Raw genomic sequence first — 15,416 nt, 5'->3', positions numbered from 1 at the left:
GTGACTTTCAACCTCTTTTCAACTGTGATCACTCAAGGCGAAGGCCAAAGAAATGTATGCCATCTGGTTCAGAATCAATGAGACAAACAGATTAGATTATGTATCAAGGTTTTCAACTGTGTAGGTGATTGGTACTAGATGTGGTTCCATCCACTGCAGTTAAACCAGCCAAGGTAAAAACAGAGAGGAGAAATAGGCTTGTGCATATCACTTTGTTGTTATATTTATAGGCAGCAACTTTCTAACCATACTGCATGTGAGAAAGTCTCAGACAACAGCATGAACATGTCACTCAGTTTACTAATCCATGTGAAATTTGAGCACTGAGAAGAAAAGCATTGTCAATTTAGTGACTACACGGAATACAATTAATACATTATTATACATCCAGACTCCAAAAGTTTCAGATACTGGGGCAGATTTTTCAGGTTTGCTTTTTCCTACATACTATTGGCTCACAAACCGAATATGGTGTCATAGCGTTCAGCTTCAAGTTCATGTTTATTTGTGTCATTTCAACTATACAAAAATTAGCTGAAACAAATATTGTTTCTCTCTGGACTAGGTTATGAAAACTATAAAAACAATGTATTAAAAATATGTATTTGGGTGCATCAAAAACCTGAGTGCAATAAAAGATCTGAGTCTGAATGCACTTAAAGTGCACAAGGCAGAGTAAAAAGACACAAGATACATACAGTCATTATGTACATTTATACATATACGCCCATATACAAATTGTGGCGAGGTCCTTTTTTGACATCACACACCAGATGATATAATAAATAAGATAATGCACATAAAGACAAAAACAAGAAGTAAAGCTGATGGGCCATTTGCTCGTGTTCCACACATAGAGGTTCCACAATCCTCTGAGTTTGCTACCATGGAGCATTGAGTTGCCTAGGAGACGGTGACGCCGCCATTCAAACCGCGCAGCATGGCATGTTGGGATACCTTTCCCCCATCATGGCGGATCAGGTAGTTGGCTAACGTTAACGATTAGCACATTCAACGATTGTTTGCTTTCACACAATTTAGGACTGTAGCCATCTGGCCTTTTCTACACAGGGACTGCAGCCGTCGAACAAAAACTGGGTAATTATGTGCTACAGAATCGTCAGCTGTGATGAGCGAACGAACTTGCTTTGTTGAAACAAGTAACAGCTACATGTCTTAGCACACTAGCTAGTTGAATAGCGACGATCATGCTAACTTAGCTAGCGGCCATGTCTTAGCTAGTGAACGAGTTGGCTGTGGATCGCCGCTTAGGCCGCTTAGGCCGCAGCATGTTTGACTCATACAGTTTATACGGTGTCCAACTGGTAAGCGTGCAAGACGATTTGCGTTTTAAAAAATAGCAATTTTACAAAAATCACAGTCATTGATATACTAACTTAAGCTATCGTTAGCTAGCTGCAGTGATGTGTGAATGAATGTTAACGCCAGGTACGGCAGTGCAGGCCCAACAATGTTGAGCGTTATCTAACGTGTGAATGAACTGTCTGTTGCTGCTTAAACTGGTTTCTCTTTTTGCTTCTATTATCCGTGCAGATTTGACCTACGTATACATAATTAGATTTGTGTGTGACTTAACACGGTGACATAATGAATCGGGAACAGAATGGCTAACTTAACGTTACTAGAAATCTAAAATAACATTGGCAACCGTACATTTGATGGCTAGCTTTAGCATTAACTGAAGCGGTAACGTTAATGTTAACTAGCTAACGCTGGATGTGTTAGCTACATCACATCGAATCTTAGTATCTTTCAATTTTAGTATCGTTCTTTTCGGATAAGTAACTATTGCTTAGTGTAGGTTAATTGTTTCCGCAAATAAAGCCTGTGCGTGATTTGAGTAAACTGTTCGAGATTGTGGCTTCATTGCCAATGTTTGTGGGCAGCAGTGCTTATCACATGTTATGTATGGTGGCAGGGATAATGCTGGCTGTATCAAATCTTTACGATTGTAGGACGACTGCTTTCTTCAGTCAAACGCAGAGTTTGGTCTATTAAAAAAAACTATTAAAAGAATAAAACCCGATCTGTATGTACTAGATAGGCTTAGGGCCAACAATTAACGTTAAATAAATGTTGGTACGATAAAAATGTCTTTGAAAGATCTGTCAATTTTGAATGAGGTTTTGGAGGAAGGATACATTGATTACTTAAATGGTAAGGCTACCAACCTCTGCAATTAGATATTTACGAACTTTGTTTGCATTAGCAATCCAGCCTCACTGTAGTCCGGGAGACGTTGCAGGGGATGCTACCTTTGTTTTTCTGGTTGTTTTGTCCTAGATGTTTGTGCAATTGACTTGTACTACTGGCGCTTCTATATTTAAGTGCTGGTGGACTATGTTTGTGTTTGTCACACCTCTGGCCACATGTAGGTCAGGTCCGTTTTACTTGACTTGACGACAACTCGAAGAAAAAGTAGAAAAGCGATATTTCCACCTGCTTTGTCCGCAGTTGTTGTTGCTGTTTTTACAACCACAGCGCGCTTGTGAAGCTAACAGCGAATTGTTACGAACAAAGCTGTCTGTATGTAGCCTAACTGTTATCTTAGTTTGAACCACGAATCTTAAAATGTGTCAAATTCTTGTAAATTTACTGCTGGCTGAGACAAACCAGCCTCTCCTCTCTCTACAAGCGTGATCACACCAGCAGCAGAGGGAGACTGCTAATGTCTGAATGTAAAAACTACAATGTGAATGTGAGAAACTACAACCTGTGTATTTTTTATAAATTAATATTGTTATGATAATGGTCTAAAATTATGTAAAATGCCGAGTTTTTAGTCAAATAACATCAAAGCATTTTTATGTTAATATAAGAAGTATAAAATATTTTCGGTTCATTATGAGATTGTGGCGGCACAAATGAGACTATAGGTAATTAATGGAAAACACTGTATTGGGATCCCACGTCCACTCAGTTCTTAAAGAAGAGCGACCGTCTTTTCATAAGGGGACCAGTCCGCCACTGGCTCGGACGGACCAATGACTGGTCAGTCAAGTTGCCCTATAAACTTGTACTGGCCCCAGGCCATCGCTTATGTCGGACCCTGGCCCACTTCTAAATCCCCTCTGATACGCATCTTCATTATAACGTTACATTGTTTGAGGGAACTATAACGTTAGGTAACTGGACGCAACTGTCAATAATGCTAACGTAGCTCCTCAGGGGTTGAAGCTGTTGTTTTTCTAATTTTCTAACCAGTGACAACGCATTAGTTAAGGTTTTAAGGACTATGACTGTCGGTAGTTGTTTATTTTGTTTAAATATGCAGAACTGTAATTTTCTGGGTTATTGTTGTTCGGACGATTAAGCTAAGAAAGCTATTATGTGCTAACGTCAGTGTCCGTTTTTTCCCCACACTATCTGGCAACTATACCACGTGATACGAAGGTCGTTATACTATTGGCTCACAATCCTCGTTAAAAGCAGGAACTAAACATCAGACTTCTCATGCAGAGAGAAACTAATTTTTTAAAAGGATTAATTCACAATCATAATATTTATTTCTTTTAGGAAAAGTGCTACTTTTATTCCGCAGCTTTCTAAAAGCTATGGATATATTATTATTTTTAAATATTTGTCTACACAAAAATGTTGTCAATATAACCTTTAAAACTCTTAAAATGACACTAAAACATATTGGAATTATTTTACCATAGATTTTGTTAGGAAACAAATATTTTTATTGCATCACAGACAGGACACATCTTTTTAGTAAATGTCCTTCTTAGTGAAAAACAAACAGTCTTAAATAAGGTAATCATAAGGTCCCCCTGCATAAATAAAGGATAAATAAAATTTAAAAAATAGAAAAGTTGTTGAGTCTGTTCTTTCTTACATGATAATATCTGTATTTGTAAAAAACAGCTTTATTTTTCACTTCTCTACCATGATGTTAAATGGTACAGACAACAATTTCATCAATTGCATCAATATATTATATATAATTTAACCCTGACTAAAGAAATACAGGAATGATCCTTTAACAAAAATAAAGTCTAACTGGCATTGTGGCATAGAGTCAATCTGTACTACTTTAGACCTGTTTTAATAAAAAAAAAGCCTTAACAACACTGGCACTAGGGCTGCACAATTAAATTAAATATTATCGCAATATGGCCAAGTGCGATATCCAAATAACAGAAGCTGCAATCTTTTGGTAAAGGTAAAATGTGTTACAAAAGAGCATTATTATGAAGTACTGTAGTGCTGCAGAGATGCCCTGGTCTACAAATCTTGTTCTCCAGATGGAAGAAAACACGTTTGTTTGGTACAGACCTCAACAAATGTCACATCATCATGATTTTAATAAGAAATAAATAGGATTGTACTAGCGAGCTAGACAGCTTTTTTCAAGTCACTCATGAAGATATTCACGATTATTCCGATCCGTGATTAAAATCGTATATTGTCCCATCCCTATTGCCTGCCTTGTTCCCCTTGATCACCTGTGCGAGGTTTCTAGCTGCTGACATAATCCGAGCAACGCTTTCCTCCTCACTATTGGTGTAAACAACAGTGTTCAGCATGGAGCTCTTGCTGCATGCCGTTATTTTTTTTTAATCAGTTTTGTTGTATTGGCGCGTTGATGTTGTGACTCTTCTTCCTCTAAATCATGGATATATTGAGAATTTTTAAAGAGAGCTTTAAATGCCCCTCTCTCTCTCTCTCTCTCTCTCTCTCTCTCTCTCGTTGCTTGTATAAGACGACACATTCTTTGGCCAATCCGGTGACTGTAATGATACAACACTTGTGCCAGTCTGTTGACCACAAGCAAGACCACAGCAGCGTGGCTCTGCACGGCTATAACAGAAATGCAAGTCATCACTGCTTGACTTGTCACAGTGTGGCTAAAGCGGAATGACATGGGCCCATGGAAAAAACCCTATTAGTAGTTGTGGATGTATTCAAGATGGTGTTACTTCCGTTTTGCTGTAGCATGGCTATGAAATCTATACTTTTTCTTGTGTTGGTGCTGCATTCTTTGTTGCTTAAGTTACAATACTTTTGTTTTCTTTGCCAGTGTTGAGTGAGGGAGCAGCACACCAGTGACATTAAGAGGGCCTTCTACAATATCAGGGGCACCAGCACAATGGAGTGTGCAGTGGACATTCCCTCAGGTGAGTGATAGATAGGAAGCAAAGAAATCTGTGAAATTTTACCCATTTTGATTTAGTTTCTTTGACTGCTTTTTTGTTTATGCCTCTTTTGTCGTAAAAAATCCATTGTTGAAAATTGCAGTTAGGTGACATGGCCAGGGAAGTTTTTTTCCCCTCCAAAACTACTCTCTAGCTGTATTTTTGATCTCTGAGAAGCTGTCGTACAGACATCACTGCACATGCTCTTGAATGTGGTTATGTCTTTACATTGCTGGGAGGAATTAACTACACTGACCATGTTCCTCATTTAAAAAAAAAAATCACCCAAATATAACAGTATAATAATACTGAAATACTGGCTGCCCTGTGCAGGTGAGGATGAGGCACCTGAGAAAGATGACATGAATGCCAAGGAAGGGAATGAGCCACCCCACAAGAAAAACAAGAAGCACAGAAAACACAAGAGCAAGAAGAAGAAGAGAAGGAGGAAGGGGGAAAAGGAGAGCAGTTCAGAATCTGGTGCTGAGTCGGATGCAGAGCCACCACCTCCACCGAGACCTGTCAGGACCACCAGAGCCAGGTCAGAAGAACTAAAATTTTAATTAAAAATGTTGTGTAAACTAAATGTACTGTTATGTGAGACTTGATAGATATATTCTATGAACCTCATGAATTTCAATTTCAATTCAAGATAGCTGATAAAATAAGGTATGTTATAGTAAGCACATCTTTGTTTCAAAAATTTGAATTTCATATCGCTTGCTGTTGAGATCTCATATTCAGGCTGTGGCCACAGGTTTTGAACATGAATTACCATTATAAAATGCATTTCTGCATTCTTACTCAACAAAAGCAGAGAATAAATCTCAGTGGAATCTTGGTATGTTTTATGGTGATTGATTTATATACAGAAAACATCAATGCAGTGTGGAATGGGAAGTGTGTAAGAGGCATTAGGCACCAAGCCACATTTTAACATGCATGTAATAGTCTAGAATATGGTCTGAAATCCAAATTTCCCGTATTATCTAGGGAGGTTTGTCTAGGAAAAGCCACCAGTCCCACTAAATGGAGTTTTGTTTGTCTAAACAAGATTTTGTACCTTACCCAAACTGAAAAAGTGACCTACTTAATTTTACACATTACACATACACAAGCAAAAACACAATTTTTGTGAACATTTTTCCTTTTCTTTGTTTCTTGTTTCCTTGTGTTTGTAGTGCCAGACTGGCAGCAGCTGCAGGAGCTGGAGACCATGCAGGGCTGAAGGAGGAAGGCAAAAGGGATGTAATTACAGGTAGGAATCCCTCACACACAAATATAATTCATATTTCCTTATGAAAGTAATTAATTAATTCTCCTCCTGTAATTTGATTTAAAAAAAAAAACTTCACTTCTCTCAGATCGCGTGGACATGGAGGGTGATGCAAAATCCAAAAAACACAAAAGACATGCTGCCAAGAAGAAGAAAAAGAAGAGGAAGAAAGATGAAAAGCAGGAAAAGAAATCCCCATCTCGCTCCCCATCTGAAAGCAGCTCAGCTTCAGGTTCTGAGTCTGAAGGTGAAGGAGGTAAAGGGCCTGGTGATGGCAAATACTCTCCAGCTACAGCATCTGACCTGCAAGAACCAGTCTCCAAACTGGTTCCAAAAAGCAAACGAGGGGAGGAGAAGGGGGTTCCCATCCTCACGCAGAAACCTGAATTGATTGGACTGAAGAAAGAGGAGATATCAGATATGGATGTGTCCCCATCTGGAGGGAAAGACAGTAACACCAATGGATCAGAAAAGGATATGAGGTTGCCATCTGCAGGCCAGGATGAGATAACACAGACAACGACACTTAAGGTTAAGACAGAGGGTAGTCATGCTGATGGTGCATTTAGCCATGCCCAGGAACTCCCTGACATCATCCCCAAACAAGAAGGTGCTACCCCAAGAGATGACCCAGGCCTGAAAGATCAGGCCAATTCAGTTCAGAGGGCAAAGGTCAAAGAACGCGATTCATCCAGGTCCAGATCTCCTTCCCTATCCAGGGGCCTAGACATTAAGAGGTCTGGGTCAAGTCATAGTCGGTCACCAACACCTAGTCCCAGTAGGCAGCAGTCTGATGGTCAAACAGAAGCGGCAATGAAAGAACGGTCAAGAACCCATTCCAGGTCAACCTCAAAGGGAAAACGTTCTACAACTCCTCTAAAGAGTCGGCAGCTGTCCCGCTCTCTGTCCCACTCTCAGTCCCCTATATCTAGGAGGAAGTCACTCTCCCCTTCCCCGAAGTCTCCCAAGAGAGCTAGCTGTCAGTCCCGGTCCACCTCTCGCTCCCTCACCCCCAAGAAGAAGGTTTCAAAACCAACAAGGAAATCCAAGTCCCCTAAACGTCGAAAGAGTTCCCTGTCTGTTTCCCCAAAGCGACGCAGAAGTTCCCACTCTCCTAAAAGAAAGGTGTCGCGGTCCCCTAAACGCAGTGGCCGCAGGTCTCCCTCTTTATCTCGGTCTCCAAGGAGAAATCGAAGGTCAGAGTCACGTCCCCGTGGAGGCACAAGGCGCTCCAGGACCTGCTCACCTAGACGAGGTGGTGCAGTTGGCAGGCGTTCACGGTCACGTTCCATCAATAGAACCCGTCGCTCCCACTCAAGATCAAGACGCCCTGTTCGTCGCTCCAGGTCACGATCACCGGCAAGGCGAGCAGGAGGCAGGCGCTCCAGGAGTCGATCCTTGTCTCGACGCAGGAGGTCCCCACCTCCCAGATCCCGCCGTTCACGCTCCCGGTCTATCCGCAGAAGCAGGCGGACTCGATCACGTTCCGTTGTCGTCCTTAAGCGCAACCGCCGCTCCAGATCCAGGAGTCCCCGCAAACGGACCAAATCCAAAACCCCTCCCTCCCGACGGCGGTCTAAATCCCGGTCGCCAGTCAGAAAGCGCTCTCGGTCCCCTGCCAGAAGAAATCGTTCTCCACCAAGGTCTGGCAAACGCTCCAAATCCCGCTCATTGTCTCGAAGGCAACGGTCAAAGTCACCCTCACCACTACCTGGCAAGAAGAGGTCCAAATCTCCTCGGAAGAGTGGAAGAAGGTCAAAGTCTAAATCCGTCTCTGTGGGCTTAAACAGATCTAAGTCCAGGTCCAGGTCTGAGTCAAGTGATGGGCAGTCTGACAGCTCCTCCCCAGCCAGATCCACATCTTTCTCTCCTGTTAAAGAGATGACGGTTGCCTCTCCTAAATTAGAGGAGACAGGTGCTGGGAAGGCAGCTGGAGAAAGTGGAGGACTTTCAGCTACTGCAGGTCAGACATTTTTCATTGCTATGTTTTAAGCGAAATGATTTTGTTTATTTGTAAATCGATTTGATGTGTAAAATTCACATGAATTCCATATTAAAACTCATATGTTGCCTTTACTCATCATTAAAGTTACCCTCAGGCCTCTAAGACAATCAGAATTGCTAGTTATCATCTTCCTTGTTTGCTCTTTTTAACAAGCAGTGAATATTTATTATTGAATACTTGTAGTGTATACAGAGCTTAAAGTACAGACTCCAAAAAATAGGAGCTCAAAAATCAACAATTAACAGTCCTTTGTAATTTGTGTTATTGTTGCCTTGAAATGGCCTAACATATCTTTATGCCTTGTCATTTAACATGTACCATGCAGGTGCATGGAAACCCGTGCCCTCAGCAGCTGCCTCCAGCCCCAAAGCTGGGAGCTCCTCAGATAAGTTGCAGGAGCAGCCGCAGACGCTTGCTGAGGAACAGAGGGAGTGTGTCAGCTCATCCAATGAACGAGATGTTTCCAGGTCCAGGTCTGGTTCTAGAGAGGCAGGCACAGGCCCAGATGGGTCAGATTGTTCGGAAGGCTCGGATGAAGAAGAGGATTCTTCCTCTCCAGTTAAAATGGCACCTGCACACCAGAGAAGCTCCTCAGGTTCAGCATCTCCACCAGTGCAGAAGAAGCAGCTGTCCAAGTCACACTCACCTACGATTTGCAGGAAACCTTCGCGCTCAACTTCTTCACCTCGTCGATCAACATCCAAGTCTGCATCCAGAAGGAAGCCGTCTAGGTTTGTTGTTTGTGTGTGTGAGTGTGCGTATGTGCCCGTCCTGTATCACGAATCAGGGTTCTGTGGGTCCTAAAAGAGTTTTAAATTAAATTACTGTAAGGTCTTTAAAGGTATTAAATGTTAAAGACCTCATGAAATGGGGACTTGAAAGGGATCTAATTGCCAGACCCAATGCTCACATTATTCTGCACTCGTCGGTGTGATTAAAAAATCAGTATTGTGCATGTTTACAATGTCTCATCATTCACCTTTCCTCAGGTCCAAGTCTCCAGTGAGGAAAAGAGAATCTGTCTCTCCATCAGAAAGGAAGAAGCGACGGTCTAAATCTCGGAGTCCTGCTCGGCGGCGGAGGTCACGCTCGCGCTCCGCCACACGGCGTAAGCAATCAGGCTCCAAGTCCCGCACCAAAATCCGCCGGTCCAAGTCCCGCTCTCCAACCCGCAAGAGGCGATCCCGTTCACCCAACGCCCGTGGGAGGAGGAGGTCCAAGTCCACGGAAAGAAGCAAACGATCCAAGAGCCGCTCCACAGGCCGGAGGAAAAGGTCCAGATCAGGAGACAGAAGCAGGCGATCAAGGTCTCGGTCTTCTGATCGCAGACGCAGGTCTAGGTCGAGAGGTCGAGGGAGGCGCCCGGTGTTTCGCAGTCGTTCGTTTGATAGGCGGGACAGGTGGAAAAGGGAACCTAGCCACTCTCCAGTTCTCATTCTCCGCAAACAGCGCCGCTCAGGGTCCCGGACACGACGCAGCACCAGCAAGACTCCTCCACGGCTCACTGAACTGGGTAAAACATTTTGATAGTAACTAATGGCAATCACACTTAAGACAACACTTATATTTATGATGTTACATTTATAAACATTTGTGGTTTAATTTTTGTACGATTTGTTTTTAGATTTTTCTTCAGTTTACACAGCTTGTTGACTTAATCTTGCCTTTTTTCCCCTCTCTATCCACCCTCTCTGTGCCCTGCTGTTGCATTACCCCTGCCTCTGTCTCTCCTCTGCCCTGTCTTTCCTCAGATAAGGACCAGTTGCTGGAGATAGCCAAAGCTAATGCTGCTGCCATGTGTGCTAAGGCGGGGGTGCCCATTCCTGAGAGTCTTCGGCCAAAAGCCATCCTCCAGCTCCCTCTACCCACTCCATCGCCTACCCCCCTTTCCTTACCTCTCCCTTTACCTCTCCCAATGGGCATGGGGATGCCCAACATGCCGAATATGCCCAACATGGGTCCTTTGGGGATGCCCAATATTCCAGGAATGCCCAGCATGTCAAACATGACCATGAGTGCTGCTATGGCAAGTATGACAGCAGCTACTATGACAGCTGCTTTAACCAACATGGGTGCCCTGGCAGCCATGCCTCCCCTTGCCCCACTTCCTACCATTACTAACAAGCCTCCCCCATGTCTCGCCCCTCCAACACCAACCCTTAACCTGGACCACATCGAGGAAGCAAAGAGGAAGGTCACTCAGCAGGCTAACATACACACCATCAAGGAGCTCACTGAGGTAAATCTTTTTGTTTGAGAGATTGTACAGTATGTGTACATGTTTGATAGAAACAATGTTGAATCAAAGACTGGTGAAGAGTGAGTAATGTGGCTGTGTGTAATGTAACTGATTTGTTTTTCTGTGTTTTTGTAGAAGTGCAAGATGATTGCAAATAGCAAGGAGGAGATGGCCATTGCTAAACCCCATGTCTCAGATGATGAAAGCTAAAACTGCCAAGCCCTCATGGTGAAATGTTCAATCTTTATTCTTCATTTTCTTTGTCTGTCTGTGTCCCTGTCTTTTATATTAGTGTTTCACTGTTTTCACTTCAATCTGTTGTGGGCATTGGGTTTTTTTAAACACTGAAGTATTTGACATGCTGGTTCTCATTTCCAAACTTGATATGTTAATATTTGAGTGTTACTTTTTCAGCAACAATTATGCTTTTGTATTTACATTTTTAATCTCATTAAATTGATGTCAACCGTTTCCAGTTGCTCATAGATCCAGCAGCAACATACTCATTGGCCATCTCAATTTGGAATCATTTTTTTTTATTTTACCACACTGTAATCAGTAAGTGCTTATGCTTCCACTTTTGCCAGTCCCTATTTGAAAAATTGTAAAACACGTAATGCTTGCATACGAAACATCTTCCTTTTCCTTTATAGCCTATCCCTTTGGCTTAGCACTCCCACTGTAACCACTTTTTTCCCAGTTATCCATTCCTCTTCCCCACATCATTTATCATTTATATTTCACAGACAGACCCACTAAACTGTAGTTCTCCTTTTTTCACTGTTCAGACAATTATCCCTTGCTTCATGTGTGCATTCCCCTCTCTGAATTGTTCCTCTGTATATTAAGTAGAAAAGTCCTAGTTATAATGAAACCTAATGTTATCTGTAGAAATTAACTGATGATCTTGTCTCAAATACAAATTAATTAGACAAAATATTTGAACAAACTTTGACCTTTTCTCTCTCTTTGTCTGCACACAGCCACTGCTCTCAAAGGACTGAAGGAAAATGTAAAAGATGATTTACAGGAGGACCTACCTTCCCACAGTTCCCTTTGGCAGCCAGACTGAGCCTCATAAACCACCAAGAAGACGAACAAGAAGAGCATCCTAGCACAGTTACAATATAGGAGCACCGGCACCAGCCACTGTCCCACTCAGCTCCCCAGTTTGTTTCTGTTTGTGTAAAAGAGAGACTGGCAGACTGTCACCTGTGATACCACTGAGAAGACTGGACACACTGACGTGTGTGCACAGTTGTATGACTGTATAGTGACTGTGAGTCTGTGTGTATATAGTGACTTTCAACACCAACTCCTCAGTGTTGCTGCTCATTTAAGCAGTCACTGTTGTAAAGCGGAAACAAACCAAACTAACTAGTGGCGCAAGTGTTTTTGTAAAAGATTAGTTTCTCTAAATTTGTTTTACTTCTATCCTTTCTTAAAGAATTGTGTTAAGTGGAGACTGCTTCCCTGTTCTGTTGTATTCCCCTCTGTCATCTCTAGTCCCTGGTTTTATAAACAAATAATGCAGGTGAAGTTTTGGTAGATCCTCACATGTGATTTGTTTTCACAAACCGGGGTCTCCAGGGCAAGAGAGGGACCACATGTTGTGAATCCTGGAACAGGGTGCCAGATCAGATTTTGAAGGAAGGGAATAACTGAATATATTTGCAGAAGAAGGTTTGAATTTTGGCTATGACAAAGATTACCATCTCCATTCACAAAACATAACTAATTCAGTTAGCACTGCCCTGGGTGTGGTTTTCTTCCCCTCTATTTTAAATAGCACCAAGCTAATCTTTGACTCTAACCTGGTCTTTTCATTTGGGCTTTTTTGGGGTTCTTTTTCCAACTTGGAAACATGTTTGCTGTAGATTTAAATGGACATTTGATCTGCCACCAACATCCTAACATGCAGTGTTGTGTGTTTTGCAGAAAACTAATATATAAAATAATTTGAGATGCACAAAAAGCATACCATTAGTATTTGCTGGGAATTGCAATGATAGCAGACTAGCAGACATTTGGTTGAGTTCAAACTTTTGAAAGGTCCGTGTTTCTATCATTTGTCATCTTGGTTTGATTTTCTGAGTAAGTGTAATTTGAAAGCAATGCTGGTTAATGGCTGTCTTGGAGATCCAGATGTTGGGACCTTACCAACAGGACAGAACCTACCATATTACCCATAATCCCAGATTCAGATCACAACAAAGATCTGATTGACTGGACCTTGAACCACCAAGCTTAAACTATATCAATATAACATTTTTGTTGTGTTCCTGATAAGAAACATGGATAAGAATGCAACTTCCCTTAAACTTCACACTGTAAAAGGAGGTAATTATTACTTTTAACATTTCTATTTCACTGTGTGGCTGAATACATCATAAACAATTGGGATTTTTAAATACACTTTTGCTTTTTTGTTGCTGTTTACATTATTAAAACATTTTCTTTCTGTGGCTTATTTAGAGGCGAACACGGAGAACACAATTCATGTTATTGCCCTGGGGCAGAGAAATTACTTTGCTTATAGAGGTGAATGTAGAAAGTAAAGTATGTCCTGAACTGTGCCGTTGTTCAGTTTTTGTGTATTAGACAATCAGGTTCTTTGTCTCAAGAATATATTTTTGAAGCAAGAACTAAAACCACTTGAAATTTACACATCACGCAGCATTGTTTTCAGGTGGCAAATAGTTTTGGATAACAGAATGTGTCGTAATGTGCAAACATAATGAAAAACCCAACAAGCCCTTTTCATTTCATCCACTGATACATTTAATATCTGCTTTACTTGTAAATGCTGTTACCCTGGCCCGTAGTAGGTCTTCTTTGTGAGCTGTGTCTGGGTAAACGGGGTCTGTGTTTCGCTGAATGCTTTTGTCCCACTGGATAACTGAAGAGCAAAGACGAATTTGGTGCTCTTTGGAAAACTGGCAGGGATGAGGTTTTTCTGATTTTGTAAGGAATCTTGCGCTCATAGCTCATTTATTTTCATTGCAGAGCCAAATAATTCTGGATCCCTCCTCCTTTGTCGACCTCCCATGCCCAGGGCTGTTTAACTGTGGAAGATAATCTGTGAAGGTTTTGTCAAACTGTAACTATACAGACTCTGTACCAAAAGTGTTGAACTGTTGAATTGATTCCCAGAGGTAATCTTTAACTATTTTAAAGACAGAAAAAAGATGAAAATGCATTTTAGGATTCTTTTTTTGTTTGTTGGTCATTTGAGTATGACATCGCTTGCTTTGTACATAAATGTGTTGATGATTATTAAAAACCTCAATGATCCGTATATACTTGTGTCCTGTGCTATATTCACTTCATTCAGGCTCATAATGTGTTGCTGCACATTTACGACTATAAGTTGTTTATTGAACATTTATTGATTGTCTTCTAGAAATGGGAAGGGATAGTATAGATGAGTTTAGGTGGGAATGATCAAAATGATTGGATTAGACAAGACGAGGAGTTGCAGGGGGTTGTGTATCCTGCTTGTTTATTTTACTAATCTAGTCACACATTACATACTCTCTGTACCTTTGACTTTTTTTTAAAGCACTTATATTTGCAATCCTTTCTGTTTATTACTTTCAGTTGATGAAAGTGATTTAAAGCTGATATGGTTATGGAAACAATAGGTCACCTGTTGTGAGATTGAAGTGGTTTTTTATCAATAATGTGATGTATACTGTCCATAACCGTAACGTGATGGATTATAAATATATAGAGAAAGAGACATTACAAACGCTACTCTTTGCAAACCAGTTCTCTGATTTTACATGGAAATAATAAGAAGTCGCTTACATCGTTTTGTTAGACTCGATTGAGTTTTTATATTATACTATTTTTAATGAATAAAATTTTCCTAAGAAATGAATGACATATTGCTCGATCAAATTTCCTCTGGTTCCACCCAGTGGAGTTCAAGATTAACTTAACGGTTTGTAAATTTGCTGGTGGGCAAACATTCAGGATAGTGCAACTTGTTTAGAAAAAAGATGAGGGGCTGCATTTTATTTTAAAATAGTCTGTACCAGGTTCATGGAAAAGTATTTCTTTTAAAAATGGTGGAGTGTTGTTTCAAAAATGACATTTGAGCCAGATAAACTGTATGTTAAAACAGTCAATTTCATCATAATTTCATGACAGATGAGTTGGTATATTGCTTTAAATCATATGTTGGAATATTGAGCTGTGTATCTGCATGTTTAAAAACCAAAATGTGTATTAAACTCTACCCTGTCTACTCCACTGTCACCATGACACACAACCCATTTCACAATCAAAGGGGTAATAACTTGGAGCTTTAAAGAAGCTTTTGTAATGTGTGACACAGTACATGAGTTTCCTTTGTTTAAAATTGGACTGCACTGCCAGGTGTGAATGGGGTCACAGAATAAATGTTAAGTGAAGTGACATTAGCCCAGTTGTGCATTGCTGAGCAGTGAGCGACCAGCTCTCAGATCTATAATGAAAGCCTTCACAGCAGAGATGGAACCCAACAGCACAACCTGACTGCACAATCTATCGATTTGCAAGACTGTGTGCTTGCGTGTGAGCAGTTTGTATGTTTGCCTGTGTGAGAGAAAGATAAATATATGTTTTTATACGAGTGTTTAAAATGGGCTGATGCCACTATATCATTTTCTGGGTAATAATTAAAATGTTCTTTCAGAAAAGGTAGGCTAGAAAACACCTGTAGTTATGAAACCCTCCAACAAGTGGTGC

General features: G+C 41.1%; 1 protein-coding gene across 4 annotated transcripts; it reads left to right on the top strand.

The window, feature by feature from the left end:
• Positions 1–853: 853 nt before the first annotated feature.
• sona (SON DNA and RNA binding protein a) lies at positions 854–13,980 on the top strand. Of its 4 annotated transcripts, XR_006380106.1 has the most exons (11): positions 939–1,098; positions 5,048–5,144; positions 5,496–5,703; positions 6,344–6,420; positions 6,527–8,401; positions 8,769–9,174; positions 9,433–9,956; positions 10,195–10,682; positions 10,818–10,910; positions 11,159–11,240; positions 11,666–13,980. XR_006380106.1 is itself a non-coding variant. In XM_044216458.1 (10 exons), the coding sequence occupies exons 2-9, from the start codon at positions 5,117–5,119 to the stop codon at positions 10,890–10,892; spliced, it is 3,681 nt and encodes a 1,226-aa protein (XP_044072393.1). In that variant the 5' UTR covers positions 854–981; positions 5,048–5,116; the 3' UTR covers positions 10,893–10,910; positions 11,666–13,980. The 4 variants fall into 4 exon arrangements, 3 of the variants coding, with proteins under 3 accessions (XP_044072393.1, XP_044072392.1, XP_044072395.1); XM_044216458.1 differs by lacking the exon at positions 11,159–11,240 and having other exon boundaries at positions 854–981; XM_044216457.1 differs by lacking the exon at positions 11,159–11,240.
• The last annotated feature ends 1,436 nt before the right edge of the window (positions 13,981–15,416 follow it).

The sequence above is a fragment of the Siniperca chuatsi genome, linkage group LG12 (assembly GCF_020085105.1).
Source record: "Siniperca chuatsi isolate FFG_IHB_CAS linkage group LG12, ASM2008510v1, whole genome shotgun sequence".
NCBI classification, from domain to species: domain Eukaryota; kingdom Metazoa; phylum Chordata; class Actinopteri; order Centrarchiformes; family Sinipercidae; genus Siniperca; species Siniperca chuatsi.
Note: the sequence above shows the minus strand (reverse complement) of the source record. Positions and strands in the feature narration are given on the sequence as shown.